The sequence below is a fragment of the Octopus sinensis genome, linkage group LG9 (genome assembly GCF_006345805.1).
Source record: "Octopus sinensis linkage group LG9, ASM634580v1, whole genome shotgun sequence".
Lineage (NCBI taxonomy): Eukaryota > Metazoa > Mollusca > Cephalopoda > Octopoda > Octopodidae > Octopus > Octopus sinensis.
In genome coordinates this window covers 16,447,956-16,469,713 of record NC_043005.1, presented here as the reverse complement: position 1 = coordinate 16,469,713, position 21,758 = coordinate 16,447,956, and the positions used below count along the sequence as shown (strand labels likewise).

The following is a 21,758-nucleotide window of genomic DNA, read 5'->3' as shown; positions in this document are numbered from 1 at the left end:
GATCTAAGTTATATGATATATATAAAAAATGTAATATACAAATAAATATCTATAAATATAAACCATCCGATTTTCTGAGTACCTCATTTCTTCTAATATATAATACCTGTATATCATCTCCAAACCTTCCAATATATATATATATATATATATATATATATATATATATAATATATATATATATATATATATATATATACATATATATATATATAAGTAGTTGAATGAATTATCCTACTATGGACTCCGTGTGGGCAGTCATCTAAAAATTTTTGTTCGTCATGATGCTGACATAAGTTCCTTGTCTTTCCTGATGAGAAGGTGGCATAATGCACCCCTTATTCCTTTGGAATTAGGAATATGCAGTCTTTGAAACATATGTCGAGAATAAAGGAATTTTGTTAAATCGTCGTTCAACTCCATTCTTTCATCTATTTATATATATATATATATATATATACACGACAGGCTTCTTTGAGTTTCCGTCTACCAAATCCACTCACGTGGCCACAGTCAAATGATTGAATGATTGAAACAATAAAAGAGTACATATGTACATACATACATACATACATACACACATACAAATATGTTTACATATGAATGCATAATCGGTGCTGCTAATGCGGTTAATAAATGCTGGACATAATTTAAAACCCTACTTTCACTGAAATATTCCAGTTACAGTCTTAGAACTCAATTATCTTGGCATCATTTAAGCTTCCATCAGCTATTTCTCAGCTTACCAATTCCAAGAGGAAGTGTCGTTCCATTTGATATATAATCTTAGCCTACCCTTACGATAGAAATAAAGTAGGTGTTACCCCCCTATCTCGAAGTTATCGATGCCTAGGGATATACCCCAAATATTTTCTGACTTCTGCTAGAGAGTCAAGAATTTTTGTTCATTCTGCTGAATTTTTAAAAATGCAATATTATCTGCTCATATAGAGGAATGGTATGTACTGACACACATACACACACTGATATGTATATACATTCATATATACATATTTACGCACAACCAAGCTGACATATTTAGATGTATCAGCTTATTTATGTTTAAGTACTTATTTATATATATCTATATATATACATACATATATATTATATATATATATATAATACATATATATTTTTTCACATACATCCACACATACATATATATATGTATTCATACATCATATATATAATATATATACATATATATATATATAAGTAGTTGAATGAATTATCCTACTATGGACTCCGTGTGGGCAGTCATCTAAAAATTTTTGTTCGTCATGATGCTGACATAAGTTCCTTGTCTTTCCTGATGAGAAGGTGGCATAATGCACCCCTTATTCCTTTGGAATTAGGAATATGCAGTCTTTGAAACATATGTCGAGAATAAAGGAATTTTGTTAAATCGTCGTTCAACTCCATTCTTTCATCTATTTATATATATATATATATATATATATATATACGACAGGCTTCTTTGAGTTTCCGTCTACCAAATCCACTCACGTGGCCACAGTCAAATGATTGAATGATTGAAACAATAAAAGAGTACATATGTACATACATACATACATACATACACACATACAAATATGTTTACATATGAATGCATAATCGGTGCTGCTAATGCGGTTAATAAATGCTGGACATAATTTAAAACCCTACTTTCACTGAAATATTCCAGTTACAGTCTTAGAACTCAATTATCTTGGCATCATTTAAGCTTCCATCAGCTATTTCTCAGCTTACCAATTCCAAGAGGAAGTGTCGTTCCATTTGATATATAATCTTAGCCTACCCTTACGATAGAAATAAAGTAGGTGTTACCCCCCTATCTCGAAGTTATCGATGCCTAGGGATATACCCCAAATATTTTCTGACTTCTGCTAGAGAGTCAAAGAATTTTTGTTCATTCTGCTGAATTTTTAAAAATGCAATATTATCTGCTCATATAGAGGAATGGTATGTACTGACACACATACACACACTGATATGTATATACATTCATATATACATATTTACGCACAACCAAGCTGACATATTTAGATGTATCAGCTTATTTATGTTTAAGTACTTATTTATATATATCTATATATATACATACATATATATTATATATATATATATATAATACATATATATTTTTTCACATACATCCACACATACATATATATATATATATACATCATATATATATATATATATACCTTCATGTGTATGTTATATGTAATATAATATTTATATACACATACAAAAGTATGTGTGTGTGTGTGAATGTCTATGTCTGTACATATATGTGACGTGGGAGAATGTATATTTTGGTTAAATTATTAATGAATATAACCATTTCCTGGCTTTACATTATACATACATGAATACACACCCACACACATCCACCCATCTTTATGATTTCGTTTCTTACCCACTATTTCTCTCAGCTAATTTTCTTTTTTCACTCCTCCATCATTCATACTCGCTAACATTAAACATCTACTGGAGCACACTTGCTTCATTCCTTTCCAGTCTTTGCACATCATTCACATTAAGTGTTCATGTTTCTCTACCATGCAGCATTGCACTTCATACACAGGCATCATACAATCTGGTTTTGATTTAGTTAACTGCCCTTGAAGTATACCCATTATTCAGTGATTCATCATCCTCATCATCATCGTTTAACGTCCGTTTTCCATGCTAGCATGGGTTGGACGTTTTAACTGGGGTCTGGGAAACCAGAAGGCTGCGCCAGGCCCAGTCTAATCTAGCAGTGTTTCTACAGCTGGATGCCCTTCCTAACGCCAACCAGTCCGTGAGTGTAGTGGGTGCTTTTTACGTGCCACCTGCACAGGTGCCAGATGAGGCTGGCAAATGGCCACGACCGGATGGTGCTTTTTACGTGCCACCAGCACGGAGGCCAGTCGGGCTGGCACTGGCAATGGCCACATTCGGATGGTTCTCTTACGTGCCACCGGCACTGGTATCACAGCTACAATTTCCATTGATGTTGATCGATTTTGATTTTGATTTTGATTTTCACTTGCCTCAACAGGTAGGGTTTGTGTCACAAAACCAGTAAATCAGTATAATGGTATGCAGGCATGCATGCATGCACACACTCACACACACATACACATGCAATGCACATACATGCACACACGTGTAGGCACAGTATGGCCAAAGGTCAATGTGTTTGTTTTACACTCGCAAAGTTCAGAGTCTCATCACACTGCATGGGGTTTTGAGCAAATGTTATTTTCTTATGCTTTGAGCCAGTCCATACCTTATGGGAGAAACCAGATAGATGGAAACTGTAGAGAATCCTATTGGATAGACTGTACCTGTAATTCAAAAGGTATACCCTTGTCACACACTGTATAATGCTGAATCTGCTCGAAAATAATGTTAACATGTGATTGTAGAATGCTCAGTTAATTACTTGTTAATTCAGGACCAGGTTATGCAGTTGATTAAAGCAGGAGTGGCTGTGTGGTAAGTAGCTTGCTTACCAACCACACGGTTCTGGGTTCAGTCCCACTGCGTGGCACCTTGGGCAAGTGTCTTCTACTACAGCCTCAGGCCGACCAAAGCCTTGTGAGTGGATTTGGTAGATGGAAACCGAAAGAAGCCTGTTGTATATATGTATATGTATATATATGTGTGTATGTGTTTGTGAGTCTGTGTTTGTCACCCCAACATTGCTTGACAACCGATGCTGGTGTGTTAACGCCAACCACTTTAAGAGTGTAGTGGGTGCTTTTTTTGTACCACCAGTATGAGGGCCAGTCAGGCGGTTCTGGCAATGACCATGCTCGCACTCAAAAGGTGTTTTTACGTGCTACCTGCACAGGAGTCAGTCTGGCGGCACTGTCAACAACCACGCTTGAATGTTGTTTTTCACGTGCCACCAGCATATGTGCCGGTAATGCGACGCTGGCAATGATCATGTTAGAATGGTGCTTTTCACATGTCATAAAATTTGTTTTTAAACATTGAATGGCTACAGGGGTCAACTAGAATAAAATAGCAATCAGAGTTGGGTCCAAAGATAAAAAATGGTTGAGAACCCCTGATCTTATGCCTTAAAATTAACTGCTAGGGAGTTTCGTTGCTGGCAGTAGTATGAAAATGGAACCTTCTTGTTAAAATACTACAGTGTCTTTCTATATGTGTAGTTTGTCAGAGAGAGAGAGAGACAAGGACAGCAAATTGGTGCTCCATGTGAATAAGAAGGAGGCTTTGTTGAGTGTGCTCCAGATGGTGCTGGGTAGGTCACTTCTTTGGATCCAAAATCTCAAGATAAAACAGGTCAAGATGTGAAATTTTCTCTGCCCCTAGAACTGACATTGTATGGCTTTGAACTTATTCATTGTGAGTCATGTGTAATTCTTATGGCTGCCATCTCATAAAAATAGGGTCACTCTATAAATCACTTCCTTGGGAAAACAGAATACCTTCAACAAATAGCTTGATTCATTTTAACAGTTACTACCAGAATCAATTCACATGTGGATGACTGGAACAAGAGCTGTATTTTTTCTGTCCTAGTGTACATCGTTCGAAGTGATGTGTAGACAGGAACATACTTACAATGGTTATCAATCTTCTTTCGAACATATGGTTGCCTTGCTACTTAGATCAACAGCATCTGAAGGATCAGATGTGTTTCACTGTCCATGAAACTTTGAGTAATGTAGATTTAAATAACAATCTGTTAATACAAATATTTGACCTCTGTGACGAGTTTCGAGTACTTTTTCTCTTCTTCACTTTACTACATCTATTATTTTTATATATATATATATAATATATATGTATATATAAAACTATTTGACCTTCCCAAGATACAATATGCATGCATATACACTTTTATGTGTAGTTACCATATATGAATATGTATGTGTTAAAGAAAGATATTTGTACATGGGTGTGTGTGTGTGTGTGTTATATTCCATGTGTGAATGTAGTCATCTGAAAAGTCTGCCGTTTCTGAAGCGCCGGCAGTTGTGTAGAAAGTGAAGTCGCTGATCCGAGACCATTCTCCAAGACTGTCGGCTCCACTAACACAATGACAAACAGCTGTTGTATTTTTCAGCTCCTACATTTCTAGAATGATTATGAAATTGTATATACTGCGTGTATATGGCTCTTGGTGGGTGTGTACATGTGTATGTGTATCTTTGTGAGTTTGTGTGTGTATATGAATGTCTTCCTCTGTATGTGTTTGTGTGTGTATATGCATGTCTTCCTCTGTGTGTGTTTGTGTGTGTATATGCATGTCTTCCTCTGTGTGTGTTTGTGTGTGTATATGCATGTCTTCCTCTGTGTGTGTTTGTGTGTGTATATGCATGTCTTCCTCTGTGTGTGTTTGTGTGTGTGTATATGCATGTCTTCGTCTGTGTGTGTGTTTGTGTGTGTATATGCATGTCTTCCTCTGTGTGTGTTTGTGTGTGTATATGCATGTCTTCCTCTGTGTGTGTTTGTGTGTGTGTATATGCATGTCTTCCTCTGTGTGTGTGTTTGTGTGTGTATATGCATGTCTTCCTCAGTGTGTGTTTGTGTGTGTATATGCATGTCTTCCTCTGTGTGTGTTTGTGTGTGTATATGCATATCTTCCTCTGTGTGTGTTTGTGTGTGTATATGCATGTCTTCCTCTGTGTGTGTTTGTGTGTGTGTCTTTGCAAAGTTTTCTGTGAGTGTGTACAGTATTTATGTGTTTTTGTGTTTATTTCTTGTTTCAATGTATAACTTGCTTTTGTGTGTGTGTGTGGTGTGTGTGTGTGTGTGTGCGTGTGTGTGTGTGTGTGTGTGTGCGTGTTTAAGTAAATGGTTCACAGACTGTTACACAATATGAGTGCCATATGTTTTGGTAGTGAAATTTTTTCAATACTAATAAGTAAACCGACCACAATTCCCTTTCTGCCGACTCAGCATGTTTGAAGAACTTCGGTTAGAATATCAGCACATACTTTGTAATGTCATACCTCTAAGAACTTCCTTAACTTTCTGAGAAACAGCAACATTTGGGGCTAAATTAATGTGAGTGAATGTTACAAGGATTATGATCTTCAGAATTTCTTCATTTCAAGTTTCCTTTGACAAGGCATAAAGGTTAGTTTTCAGAGAGGGAGAGAGAGAGGGAGGAGAGAGAGAGAGAGAGAGAGAGAGGGAGAGAGAGGGAGAGAGAGAGAGAGAGATGATGATGATGATGATGATGATGGGTTATCTTCTGTTGATACCCTTTGCCTACAATATCTCTGTTGTAGTGTGTCATTTGACCCTAGTGCTGTGTTGTGATCACTAGGACTTGGCTTGAGTTACATGAGATCCCAATAGGAATGAAGAAAGGTTATTGCCTGAAATGTGACAATGCAACAGAAGTGACTCACATGACCTAGTCTTCTGAGAGTGGATTGTACTAATCAAATAATTTCCCCCAAGAAAAAACAAACAAAAAGTATCTAATTTAGGCACAAGGCTAGGAATTTTGAAGGGAGGTGATGAGTGATTATATCAATCCTAGTACTAAACTAATATTTTATTTTATCAACCCTGTAGGGTTGAAAAGCATAGGTGACTTAGACAGGATTTGAACTCAGAATATACAGAGTTGGAACAAATACTCTTTTCTTCTCTAGGCACAAAGTCTGAAATTTTTGGGGAGGGGCCAGTTGATTAGATCAACTCCAGTATGCAACTGGTACTTAATTTATCGACCCTGAAAGGATGAAAGGCAAAGTCAACCTCGGTGGAATTTGAACTCAGAACGTAACGGCAGATGAAATACTGCTAAGCATTTTGCCCGGCATGCTAACGTTTCTGCCAGCTCACTGCCTTTATTCTTTTCTTCTCTAGGCACAAGGCCTGAAATTTTTGGGGAGGGGGCCAGTTGAGTAGATCAACCCCAGTACACAACTGGTACTTAATTTATTGACCCCGAAGGGATGAAAGGCAAAGTCAACCTTGGTGGAATTTGAACTCAGAGTGTAAAGACAAATGAAATACTGCTAAATGTTTCGCCCGGTGCGCTAACGTTTCTGCCAGCTCATTTTATCTAAGGTTCTAATGATTCTGTCAATTCTGCTAATCTAACAATAATCAATATTGATGGATGCTGATAAAAATTTCCTGTAACCAGTGTTCACTCGTTTGGTCAACCAAACTATTTGCTCACAGTGTCTGAATATTCCACAGACATGTGTACCTTTAACCTTTCAGCATTTAAATTTGCCAAATATCCTCCCTTGTTTTATGTTCAAACAGGCCATATCTGGCCTTTCCCAACTACCCTACAATGTCATTCTAAAAACGAACAATCGCTTCACTGAAATCTCAATGCTATGAAACAATGCGTGATTCATTCAGTGTGAATAAATAATCTCAGGGATCAATAAAATAAGCACAAGACTATAGAAATAACTAAAACTTCTGAAAGCATTGATCTATCATGGCCGTAGTCCTCGCAGGAGAGGCTGTGTGGTAAGTAGCTTGCTTACCAACCACATGGTTCCGGGTTCAGTCCCACTGCGTGGCACCTTGGGCAAGTGTCTTCTACTATAGCCTCGGGCTGACCAAAGCCTTCTGTGTGGATTGGTAGACAGAAACTAAAAGCCTGTCATATATATATATATATGATAGATCTCTAGCCACTAAACCTTTTTCTATTTTCTGTCCCTTTTTATTTCTGTGTTCCTTTCTGTCAAAGAGTATAGGCTTGAAATTGAATGTAAAAGACTTTCTCACCTTCCCAAGCGTTAAACTAATACATCTGTTTGTTGTTTACACACCTGTCTTCATCTTTTTTTTTTGTAAATTCTCACTATATATATATATATATATATATATATATATAGATATATTATATATATATGATGTATTATATGTATATGTATATGGTAGTGTGTGGTTTGCGTGTGTGTCTGTGTTTTCCCCCCCACTACCACTTGACAACCAATGTTGTTGTGTTTACGTCCCCATAACTTAGCAGTTCAGCAAAAGAAAACCGATAGAATAAGTACTAGGCTTACAAAGAATAAGTCCTGGGGTCATTTTGTTTGACTAAGGTGGTGCTCCATAATGGATGCAGTCAAATGACTGAAACAAATAAAAGAATATATATATATTTATATATAACATATGATAGAGATGGAAAATGGAATATATGAGAACTTTATAGCTCACAATGAATGTTTTGAATTAATCATGCATTGTATTCCATTCTCTGTCTCCATCATTTGGTATATACTCCAAAGACTGAGAAATTCCTGAAGTAGATCCAGCGACAATTATGAAAGTTTATAATTGAAAATAAGGTAAGAGGCTTAGTGCCTCATTTTTGTTATTGAATTGTGAAAAATGTAAGAGGCTTGTTGCCTCGTGAATGAAATATAAAAGATCAATGTTCTCGGGTAAGCAGCAATCGGTGGGCATTTATTGTTGCCCTCATTTATCATCATTTTCATTTGTCATTTCATAACATTATGTCTATGTCCAGCCCGTAGCTTCCCTTCTATGCCAGGCCTTTATGGCCAATATAATGAATGAATGAATAAAAGAAAAGACTATAGAACCGGGCCAACAAAAGCCTTGTGAGTGAACTTTTTAGATAGAAATTGAAAGAATCATGTATTGTGTGAATTATGTGTTCATTCTTATTCTCTCTCCTAAATGCGAGTCGCCGTGCAGCTCCTCTGCAACCAGAACCTGCTCTACTCCAACCTCTTCCCTCATACCTTAGCCCCCATCTAACATGCAGAGGTAACATCATCCTCTCTTGGGTGTTTAGTGATCTCAACTGCTAGTACCACTTAAAAAGCACCCAGCACACCTTGTAAAGTGGTTGGCATTAGGAAGGGCATCCAGCCATGGAAACCATGCTAAAAAAAAAACTGGAGAACAATACAGCCCTTGACTCATTGGATCCTTGCCAAACCATCAACCCATGGTGGCATGAAATATGGATGTTATATAGTGATGATGATGTATATATGTGTGTCCGTGTGTCCTTTCTTGATATTGCATAAAAGTAGTCAGTGTCATCATCACATAAACAGTGTCATGTCTTTCTAGTCTTCCGTGGAAACAGATCTGGCCAAAAGAAAATATTACCTTATTTGGAAACAGGAGAGGATTGGTGACCAAAGGGCTTCTAACTGTATAAAATTCTGCTTTGACAAAATTCTGTTTGACTTTCTTGAAGAATGGTGACAATGATGTATATGTATGTGTGTTTATTTGTATCTATGTCTATATCTGTCTGTTACTACATATCTATGTGTGTGGTGTGTGTGTGTGTGTGTATATATTGAGAACCCCTTTGGTCATGACTGACCATAGGATTGCACCTAGAAAGTTACCCTCCCAGGCACAAGTCCGGGCATGGTTGTTTATGGAAGACCAGCAGTTGGCCATGCATACCGGCCTCCCCTCTCCGTGCCACCAATGTTATCCAAGAGAAACATATACATATATAAATATATGTATATGTATGTATATATAGTATAATATATATATATATATATATATATATATATATATATATATGAACGGCAACGGGAAACTCAGAGTAACAGGTTTTGTTGAATTTTCAGCTGCTTAAATAAAGTATATATATATAATATATATATATATATATATCTATATATATATATATATATATTATATATGTGTATGTATATAGTTAAGGTGTATTCTGTTAGGAACATAGAGTACAAAATAGAGCTCATTCACCCTTCAAGTCAAGTTTTGGACAAATCCTCTATAAAACATCAGCCTAAGGGCTGCTTTGAAAAAGTAATTAAAAAGCTTCTAACAACAGCCTCCATACAGTCTGTTATTGATATTTTTCCCTTCATTTTCTTTTTAATCTCTCTCTTTGAAGATGACTCTAATCCAGCACCATTTGGATTTTATGGATCGGACCCTAAACAAACTGGAAAATAACATGCCTCAACATGCCAACCCTCAATCAAATGATGAAGACACGTTGAACAACAACGAGGAATTTCAGGTTAATGATGTGTTTGCCCAGAAAGTTCTGGCAGAATATCACATACAGGTAAGACTTGCTTACTTCCATCTGATTCTTCTTATAGTATTTCATTTTCTTGTTCTTTGTCTTTCTCACTAAGTTTTAAAGGTACAAACTTTGTTTTAGGCTGGGGTAGATAAGTTTTTAATTGTCTATCTGTGTTTATATGTATGTTTGTGAGTTTGTAATATATATATATATATATATAAATTTATAAATGAGGGTGAAAAATCGATATTAATTTAATAATACCATTAATTTGACACCGAGTGGCTTAGCACAAAAAACTAGGGAGAAAATACAAATTTATACATAAATTATTAGAGAGCTACCACTATGTGGATAGCTCTAGTTGGAAACATCATTTCTGTGGCTATACTATTGGAGCTATTTTTAGCACTAGAGCTATCCACCTAGTGGTAACTCTAATAATTTATGTATATATATATATATATATATATATATATATGTATATATAATAAATTCAGGGTGAATACTTGATAAATGTAAGCACCTGTATATGCCAGCTAGTAGCATAGGTGAGAGGATATATGTATCAAATGAAATAAAATGAAAACCAGGACACAAAGGATGTTGCAGTACGTATGTTTCGAGCTTTATAGAACAACTTATTCTTACATCAATAAGATATTCAACCCTTTAATATCAGAATTGATGTAAGAATAAGTTGTTCTATAAAGCTCGAAACATATGTAGCGCAACATCCTTTGTGTCCTGGTTTTCATTTTATTTCATTTGATACATATATATATATATATATATATTATATATATATGATTACATTTATCAGAGCAAATTTGACTAGATGTTGATAAGGTTTATTTTTGTCAAGTTATATATAAAAACAATGTAAGATTAAATTGAAAAATTACATAATACTTTTTATCAAAGTACATGTTTATTAAGCTTTTACAAGGAGAGGGGTGATAATGATTTTGAAGTTTCAGACTGCAAGCCTTTGTTGGAAATACACACAGACAGTCATACACACATGCACGTGAAGGTTTTTAGAAGCATAATTACAACAAATATTCACCGACTCACCACAAGTGTGGGATTTCATTGACAGTGACTTTGAAGTCATTGGATTTTGCTTTATATTAAGACATCACATCACAGTCGTTTATTGATGACTCTGCATCAAATTTATTTGCTGTGTTTTTTTGGTCTTAGGTCAGCCTTCATCTAATAAATCAATGATTAAATGTCCCCTCCCGCCATTACCATTTCATCCTTTTGTATATCTTAGACTACATCATATGATGACATGTTCTTCTTTTTTTAAAATGTGATTTATTATTTGGCTGCTATTTCTAGCTGGTCTGAATACTGAATAGAGACCCTTTTGTTGGATGGAGAGAAATAAAACCAATAAAACACTTCACATTTGTGTTTGTGGTCTTTGTACAAGGGCCATATCACTCTACTGAAGTGTGTTCCAATTTCAGTGTACACATTGCTGAAAATTGCAAAGGCACGTGGCTCAGTGATTAGAGCTATGGGGCTTACAATTTTGGGGTTGTGAGTTCAATTCCCAGTCCAGACTATGTGTTGTGTTCTTGAGCAAGACACTTTATTTCACGTTGCTCCAGTTCACTCAGCTGTAGAAATGAGTTGCGACGTCACTGGTGCCAAGCTGTATCGGCCTTTGCCTTTCCCTTGGATAACATCGGTGGCATGGAGAGTGGGGGCAGCCATGCATGGGTGGCTGCTGGTCTTCTATAAACAACCTTGTCTGGACTTGTTCCTTGGAGGGGGACTTTCTTTCTTGGTGCAATCTCAATGTCATTCCGGACCGAAGGGGTCTTTACCCATTACCCATTATCCTTTTTTTCACTACTGAAACAAGCACAGTTTTACTTCACAGCTCCCAGAGAGAAAGAGAGGGAGACTTACTTTGCTTTTTTGATGATGGTCATCTAACCAGGGAAAAAAAACCATATTTGGGATGGGTCTTTATCCCACCCAGAAGAAATATATTTAACTACAATGAATCTGCATTCAAGCGTGTGATCGTTACCTGTGTCGCCTTACTGGCACTTGTGCTGGTGACACTTGAAAAAACATTTGAGCGAGGTCGTTGCCAGTGCCACTGGACTGACTCCTGTGCAGGTGGCACATAATAAGCACCATTTGAGCATGGCTGTTGCCAGTACCGCTTGACTGGCCCTCGTGCTGGTGGCACTTAAAAGCACCCACTATACTCTCAGAGTGGTTGGTGTTAGGAAGGGCATCCAGCTGTAGAAACTCTGCCAAATCAGATTGGAGTCCGGCGCAGCCATCTGGTTTGCTGGTCCTCAGTCAAAATCGTCCAACGCATGCTAGCATGGAAAGCGGACGTTAAACGATGATGATGAAAGCATTGCAGATTGGGAGTTTGTTTATAAAAGGATTTACTTCAGTTTCCTCTAAACGCCCCTTCCACTGTCCACCTTTATCCACCCTTTGACCTCCACATTCCACATTCACATAATTAACACAACAAAACTCATTGTGATAGCTATTAATTAATACATTCGTGAAAGTTTGGAATGTTTGTTTTGGGGAAGAGTTTTTCTAGGAAAACAAGGAGTAAAATCACTGTTAAAATGTCAGCTGTTATGAATTTTTGCAAAAATAGTTGTTGTTATTGTTGCAATTGTTGTGTTGTTTTTTTTATTACTGTTGATGTTACTTACCCTAAATTATGAAATATTGTTGTAGTTGTTCTTATTGTCATGGTTTGTCTCAAATTTCTAATGTTATTGGGTGTCCTGTTGTTCTTTGTACTCAGGTTTCAAATAATTATATAATACTACGGGGTTGAGAAGCCCAGCTCTATTTCCTTCCTTCCTTCCTTCCTTCCTTCCTTCCTTCCTTCCTTCCTTCCTTCTTTCCTTCCTTCCTTTTTCTTTCTCTCTTTTCTTCCTTCCCCTCCTCCCTCTTTCTTTCTTTCTTTCTAACTTCCTTCCTTCCATCCTTTCTTCCTTCCTTTTTCTGTCTCTCTTTTCTTTCTTTCTTTCTTTCTTTCTTTCTTCCTACCTTTCTTTCTTTCTTTCTTTCTTTCTTTCTTTCTTTCTTTCTTTCTTTCTTTCTTTCTTTCTTTCTTCCTTCCTTCTTTCTTTCTTTCTTTTTTCTTTCTTTCTTTCTTTCTTTCTTTCTTTCTTTCTTCTTTCTTTCTTTCTTATTTGTTTTACATGATTGATTTTGTTGTATGTTTTTTTTTATGACTTTGTATTACTTTGAATTATATTTTTAATTGCCTAACAGCCATTCTCCAATCTTAATTATTGCTTTGGTGAAGGGAGACAACTTTGGTGAAGTGGAGGTGGCGCTGTTTTACTGCTTTATTGCACTGTTTATTTTTGTAATATTTTTGATGTCTTTGTCTGGATGGAATGTCTGTGTCCATAACCCATTCAGACCTTCCCAGACTAAGTTACACATAGTGAGGTTGGTGCTAATATACATTATGTAGTGAATTAAGATATTCAACCCTTTAGTATCGGAATTACTTCGTCAAATGTAATACTTATTTATTCACATCATTTCAAATTAAACATACATTATCTCACAGTTTTGTGATTTCAATGATGTGATGGTTTATTCTTAAAATGACATTGTAGGGTAGGTGTGAGAGGCTGGATCCAGTCAGTTGCATATAAAACAGGTAGAACATACTGGGTTGGATATGACTAGTTTAAATGCTAAAGGGTTAAATTATTACAATTATTCCTTGGAGTATTGGTAAAAAAATCATTAATTCAATGAGTAATTTTGGTCAAGAATGGTTAGGAGAGATAAATTTAAAAAAAAATTAAGATCAGTTAAAAATAGGCCCCTTTTAGTTATATATCTGTTTTTGCTCTTGAGTGGAAGAGAGAATCGATACAAAGTACGAATTAAATTCTTTCTTTTTTACAAAAGTAAAACAAATGAAGCAACCAAAAAGGTAATTATAGAAGCAGAGGTTTCCCAGTCATCTTTTAATAACAATGTGAGTTTGTTAGCACCTGATGGCAGTCTTCATGCATTCAGTTGTGAAGGCAATAACCAGAAAAAAGAATGAAAACCACTAAATATATGCACATTGAAGAGAAAAAGCCTAGACAGAAAAGCATTTTTCACAAATGTTTGAATAATCAAAAAAAAATGTGGACAATGTGGTGAGGTGAGATCAGATTGATTCTGATGTTGACAGTACGATGATAACTCTGGACACATTTCAGTCTTATCAAACGACCTCAGTGAAACATAGATTTTGTTCAGTGAAATTATTCATCTATCTCTTCTGTCTCTGTTGAAGAAAATTACTCGTTAAGCTAATGATTTTCTCCTTATCACCAGTGTAATTTGAATTAATTGGAACTTCTTGACTTAAGGCATCAGAAATATTTGCTCTGATTTTTACCATTTAGTTTACATGCTGAGTGAATCCCCGAGTATCTAACCTCCCCTGTCTTTCTTAAAAACATATTTGGTGTGGGTGTTGATTTTGCTGTGCTTTTTTAACTTTCTTAAATTTTACTGACAGATGATTGCTAAATCATTTTACCATGTTCAGTTATGTTTTCCTCTTTGTGTTCTTCTTCATTCTTTCAATATTTTCCCATTTCATTCTTTTTCATTCATTCTTTTTTTTTAACCTATTCTTCTTCTGCTTCCATTATTCTTCCATTCCCTTCATTTTTAACTTTCCTTCTTTTTTCTCCTTTTATGACTATTTCATTAACTTTCTTCTGTAAACTTTATACTCATTCCTTCAACCATCTTCTTCTCTCTATTGACTTTCTTCTTCTTTCTACACATTAATCTCCACAGTTCTTTATTTCCAATCTCCCTTTCTCTCCTCTTTTTACTTTCCCCTTCAATCTCTTACCCTTTTTACCACCTATTCTTCCCTCTATTCTCCTCATCTGTTTCCACCTTGTTTCACTAATATTTAAATTTGTTATTTTATTTTATTTTTCTTTTGTCTTGATTTATTAAAAAAAAAACCCAAACTTATAAAATTCCACTTGCGTTCATCATGTCTTTGAGAAAGAGAGTTTTCCAGCGTTTTCCTTATGTAAATCTAATAAGCTGTCCAAAGAAGATCTCTGGTGACGAATGATTTACAACAAGATCTGTGATTTAGATTCAGATCCTAATCAAAGCATTCTCTCTCTCTCTCTTCATTTACACAGCTAATATATTTTGTACCTGATTTCTATTCTTGTGTCTAAATTAAGACAAATCAATATATGTGATAGACTAAAGTTGGCATAAATGATAGGTAAAAAAGCTGCGAGTTGGCAGAAACGTTAGCATGCTGGGTGAATTGCTTAGCGGTATTTTGCTACCGTTGCGTTCTGAGTTCAAATTCCGCCAAGGTCGACTTTGCCTTTCATCCTTTCGGGGTTGCTAAATTAAGTACCGGTTACGCACTGGGGTTGATCAACTTAATCCCTTTGTCTGTCCTTGTTTGTCCCCTCTATGTTTAGCCCCTTGTGGGCAATAAAGAAATAAGAAATGGTCGGGCATTACAATATTGTAATACTGTGAGGCATTTTCTTCTACTTTCTTTATTCACATTCTTCTTCAATGCCATTTTTCTGTCTCACATGCATACACACACACACTGGAAATATATAAAATTTCTGCCTAACAAATTTTCCACTCAGAAGTCATTGGACAACTCATGGCTATAGCGGGGGACATGCAGTTGCATCAAACTTGAAATTAAAAGTTTGCAAAGTGACCTTATAAATCTCACCATCATACTTGTACCCATATGTTATGTATATATACATATATATATATATTATATATATATATATATATATAATATATATATATATATATATATATAATATATATATATATAAAGGGTAAAGACCCCTTCGGTCATGAATGACCATGGGATTGCACCTAGAAAGTTACCCTCCTAGACACAAGTCCGGGCAAGGTTGTTTATGGAAGACCAGCAGTCGCCCATGCGTACCAGCCTCCCCTCTCCACGCCACCAGTGTTATCCTAGGGAAAGACAAAGGTCGGTACAGCTTGGCACCAGTGACGTCGCAACTCATTTCTACAGCTGAGTGAACTGGAGCAACGTGAAAAATAAAGTGCTTTGCTCAAGAACACAACACGCAGCCCGGACCGGGATTCGAGCTCACAACCTCATGATCGTAAGCTCGACGCTCTAACCACTGAGCCATGTGCCATTATATATATATAATGCTGAACAGGAGGAGATAAGTGGGATGGTGTGTTGCTGAAGAGATCACAAAATGTGTGACAAAAAATTTAAGACAAAGGATACTAAACTAGGAGTAATAATAAAGCAAAAGTGAGGCCCATGTATATAGTGTGTTTAATTAGCAAAATATGACCATCCCCAAATTCCGCCGAGGTCAGTTTTGCCTTTCATCCTTTTGGGGTTGATAAATTAAGTACCAGGTCGATCTAATTGACTGGCCACCTCCTCAAAAATATCAGGCCTTGTGCCTAAAGTAGAAAAGACTACGTATGTTCTAAAAATGACTCTTTGTTGTTGCTATGATAGTTTAGCTCTAGATCAGATTTGATCCATAAAACCTTATGTCTAAAACACTCTAGTAGTGGCCAGCTTTTTTTTTTTGTCTGGCATAACATATCTAGGTCTTAACCAATGTGTGTTTTTACATGTCCTTCAAATTCAGTAATGTAGGATTTTAGGGATATTTTGCTGTTATATCTAGCAGGTGACCACATAGATTATGTATGTATATCCGCTTGTGTGTGTGTGTGTGTTGTGTGAATGATAATGTTTTTGGTCAACAGAATGCCATTTGTTACAACCTACAAGTCCTGTAGAGCACACTCTGCAACATAGGCTCAATTCCAAACTAAACTATCTCACCTTACTCCCTTCTTAACCTAGCTTAGAGCTCATTGCTATAAGCAACAGTAGGTAGCAATGAATTATTGACTGGAGCCCACAAAGGGCATTTTGATTTGAAATCAAAACTTATATTTTGTATAATTTTTTAATAAAAGATGCCATATATTTTGAAGTTTCAAAATGTATTTCAGTTTTTAAAATCTTTTGTAAATTTTCAATTTTTGGAAGGGTTCTTTTTTTTTTAAAATTTGATTCCTACCCTTTTATGGCAACAGGGCAGTTTCGAATATCAAGCTGAAAATAATGTTGCAAAAATAAGACTTGAATGTTTTGACGTTTGCAAATCATAATCTGATTTACTGTTACAAGTTTACATGGAACATGATCAGTTTATTAAAAGATGTAAAAAAAAAAAATGATTAAGAGAGCAAAGTGCCCAAAAGTGACATTGGAGAGTTCTGGTCATAGGAGAAGAATGTCTGTTGAGAGAGAAGCAAGAATATGCCTTCAAAAGTGATGGATGTGATAGTGTTATTGTAGATGGTTCTTTTTTTTACAACACAGCATCTTGTTATTTCAGTTGTGGAGACTCAGCTAAAAGCAAGAACTAGGTGGTCATCATGCTTTTTTAGTCATGTAATTCAAACTTGACTGCCTGTTAAGCTCTTTGTTGTAACTCCATCACTTGAAAATCCAGGATGTATTGCTTTACACTTTTACTGGCCAAATTTTTGCTGATGTGATGACTCAATCTTAAAGATTCCGGTTTTAGAATCTTTCTAAAGTGAAAGAAAACAGTTGAGGTTCAAACTGAGACAGTGACTTGTTTCACATCCTTTCAATATTATTATTATTATTATTATTACCATTTTACTCGCCCCGACTGGCATCCGTGCTGGTGGCACGTAAAAAAGCACCATCCGATTGTGGCCGTTGCCAGCCTCGTCTGGCCCCCGTGCCGGTGGCATGTAAAAAGCACCCACTACACTCATGGCGTGGTTGGCTTTAGGAAGGGCATCCAGCCGTAGAAACATTGGCAGATCAGACTGAGCCTGGCGCAGCCTTCTGGCTTCCCAGACCCCAGTTGAACCGTCTAACCCATGCTAGCATGAAAAACGGACGTTAAACAATGATGATGAAACAATTTTAAGTATTTACAAATTCCCTAGAAGGTAGAAAGAAGTCTTAAACAAGAGAATGTAATTATGGAGACATGACAAATTATGTCTTGAATCATCATCATCGTCATCATCATCATTGTTGTCATCATCATCATCATCGTCTGCTTGGTTTGATGTCCTTTTTGTCAGCAACCCTCAACTGTTTCCATGCAAGATAATATTTTTCATGGCCAGACATGTCATCATTGAATAGTGGAAAGGACCAAAATCTGCTTGTAAGATGTTCATTTACAACTATCACATACTGTAATGACAGGAGCACACACGCCCATGCACACATGCACAACACACACACACACACACACACACACACTAGGCTCCTTTCAGTTTCTGCCTATTAAATCCACTTACAAGACTTTGGTTAGCCTGTGATTATAGTAGAAGATGCTTGGCCAAGGTACTGTATAGTGGGACTGAACCTGAGATGACATGGTTGGGAGCTCAGCTTCTTAATCACACAACCACACCTGCTCCTTGTATGATATTTTTACAAAGCGAAATTTTGTAAATTTGGTTAGATTAAAAAAAAACCATGACAGTTGTTTAATCTAACCTTAAGAAGTCTGCTGCATGAACTCTACAGAATTGAACCCTTACTCTAGTTGTTGGAAACTACTTCACACTTTTCACATCATGCTTGCATCTCTTTATTTCTTTGTTTGAAGCTTCTTGGGATTAGTGTAGTGTTTATCCATTTTAGAAGTTGCATGCATTGAATGTAACGAGGAGTTCTTCATTCTTTTGGAAGTGAAAATTTCACCAAAAGTTTTGTATTTTTGAACCCTTAGATAATAGCTTCTGCATGGCATTTAAAAAAAAAAACTCAATCCTTGTATCAGTGGCTTGAAACGATCCTAGCCCCTACTTACTATGCCCTTTCAGTTTTCATATATGATTCTGATGTATATAATGGAATCCAGACCTAGTATTTCTCTACCATGAAGCCCTCTCTTAGATATATATACTATTGGATTGGCTTGTTTTCTTTCTAAATTGTGGCCATGGTGATGACCACAAATATATTGAGTGGTTGGAGAGGTGCTGTTAAAGATTTTGTCTCCATGTAGAGTTATTTGCATTCAGATTGGCAGGGCTGTTCTCTCTTAAAATAAATTAGACTGAAATCAGACACTTTTCTCTTTGATTAAGCCTTTATCGACTTACAGTTTCTACTCTGAGAAGAGGGTAAGGATGAAGAGGAGAGTACTGCCTCCTACCCCACCCCAAGTAAACTTACTGAAAGGTAGATGAAAGTGGGGATCATGAAATCAAGGCCATGGGCTTATTCTTGGCATGGTCCTAAAGATAGGAAAATGATATCAGGAGAAGGTATTCCCTTAGATGTCATTTGTGGGGTTCCTTGACTGGCTCTAGGTGGTGGCTCTTTCCTTAGGACTTCAACATATATACTTGTATACTGTACTTACTAATTGTTTTTTTTCTCTTCATTCATTTGACTATTGTGTAGTTCCTACAATTTTCATAACCTCTTCTTCTAATGTTCCTTCATCCAGTGTTCTTGTGATATTAATAAAAGCATGCCTGTAGATTGGGGAACAACTGTTGGATGAAGGTGTGTGGCCTTGGAGGTCAGGGTGACCCCTAAATCTGTGGGGTTCCTTGATTGGTTCTAGATGGAGGCTCTTCTATATTAGGAGTGGAGTATCTATCTGTTCTCACATTCTGCACACTGTATATACACTTGATCTCATCTTCCCCTCCTATCCCTTTCTTCTCCCTATCTTTCTATATCCCCCATCCACCAAGAGTGTAAACTGTATAATTCCCTCATCCGATGCCCCTGTGGCAAATATAAAAAATATTTATTGTTGTTGTTATTGAGCTGACCAAATCCTTAACACTTTGGACAAAATGCTAAGTGGCATTTCTTCCAGTTCTTTCCAATCTTAAAAACCACCAAGGTCAACTTTGTCTCTTATCCTTTTGTAAAGGATAAAATAAAGTACCAGTCAGGCACTGGGGTTGATTTAATCAACTATCCCCACTGGCCACAGCTACGATATTGGTTTTACTTGACTCAACAAGTCTTCTCAAGCATATCATATCACACAACGTATCAAGGGTACTCTTAACTGGGCCAGACATGCATGGCTGTGATCTCACTTTAGTTGCCAGGTCTTCTCAATCACAGCATATCTCTAAAGGTTTTGGTCTCCTGTCATTGCCTCTATGAGGCCCAATGTTCGAAGGTCATGCTTCACCACCTCATTCCATGTCTTCCAGTGTCTACCACTTCCACAGGTTCCTTCCACAGTTAGGGAGTGATATTTCTTCACACAGCTGTCCTCATCCATATGTAACACATGGCCATGGGATTTTTTAAACATCGACTGGCTGTGACGGGCCATCCTTGTAAAATAGAAATCAAAGAGATCCATAGGAAAAAAATGGTTGAGAACCACTGATCTATATCTTTAAAATATTTCAATCAACTGATCTTATTGGAGTGACCTCCCTTGTTTACTCTCTCTCTTTTACTTGTTTCAGTCATTTGACTGCGGCCAAGCTGGAGCACCGCCTTTAATCGAGCAACTTGATCCCGGGACTTATTCTTTTGTAAGCCCAGTACTTATTCAATCGGTCTCTTTTGCCGAACCGCTAAGTAACGGGGACATAAACACACCAGCATCGGTTGTCAAGCAATGCTAGGGGGACAAACACAGACACACACACACTCATATATATATATACATATATACGACGGGCTTCTTTCAGTTTCTGTCTACCAAATCCACTCACAGGGCTTTGGTCGGCCCAAGGCTATAGCAGAAGACACTTGCCCAAGGTGCCATGCAGTGGGACTGAACCCGGAACCATGTGGTTGGTAAACAAGCTACTTACTACACAGCCACTAGATTTTAAACACCTCTAGAAAGAGATTTTGCCTATTGATCACTTGCATTAATCTCAATAGGTCAGAATTTTTCACTTCACCACGTGAAGTGAAGTGGTACAGTCTCACATGTGAGACTGTGCCATTTCAAAATAATAATAATAATAATGAAACTCTAATATTTTTCCCTCTACATGTTTGTGAAGATTATAATTTTCCTCATTATTCACCTAATTTTTAGTGACAATCATTTCTAGAGAAAAAAAAATTAATAGTCTTAATATATTTTAGACCTTTGGACTTTTAATTACAACTTTTGGTGTGTTTTCTTTCTTATCCTTTTGGTATTTCTTGCTGATTTCCTTTCATTCCTTCTTGTGGTGATTTTTCTAATCTGTTCATTTTTTTAAAAAATTCAGAATTAGATTTTCATTTTCATATGGACACTAACATAATAATATTGTGCACAATTTTGTTTTCTGACTTCACACGTGGTGATGATTTATTTTTTGGATCAGGGTTAATTATTGTGCTTTTTTGCTTTTTGGTAGCACAGATATTTCACTCAATATATATATATATGTATATGTATATATATATATATATATATGTGTGTGTATATATATATATATATATATATGTCTGTGTGTGTGTATATATATATATATATATATATATATGTGTGTATATATATATACATATGTATGTGTATTATATATATGTATATATATGTATGTGTATATATATATATGTAAATATATGTATCTATATATATATGTATGTATATGTATGTATGTATATATATATGTATGTATATGTATGTATGTA

At 36.2% G+C, this 21,758-nt stretch overlaps 1 protein-coding gene across 6 annotated transcripts in view; it reads left to right on the top strand.

Moving 5' to 3' along the window:
* LOC115215681 (titin) overlaps positions 1–21,758 on the top strand; it is a 247,123-nt gene that overhangs the window by 161,181 nt on the left and 64,184 nt on the right. For all 6 annotated transcript variants that reach the window (XM_029784952.2, XM_036505800.1, XM_029784953.2 and 3 more), the window contains one exon: positions 9,881–10,057. In XM_029784952.2, the coding sequence (XP_029640812.1) occupies positions 9,881–10,057 (177 nt within the window). The remainder of the gene's footprint in view (positions 1–9,880; positions 10,058–21,758) is intronic.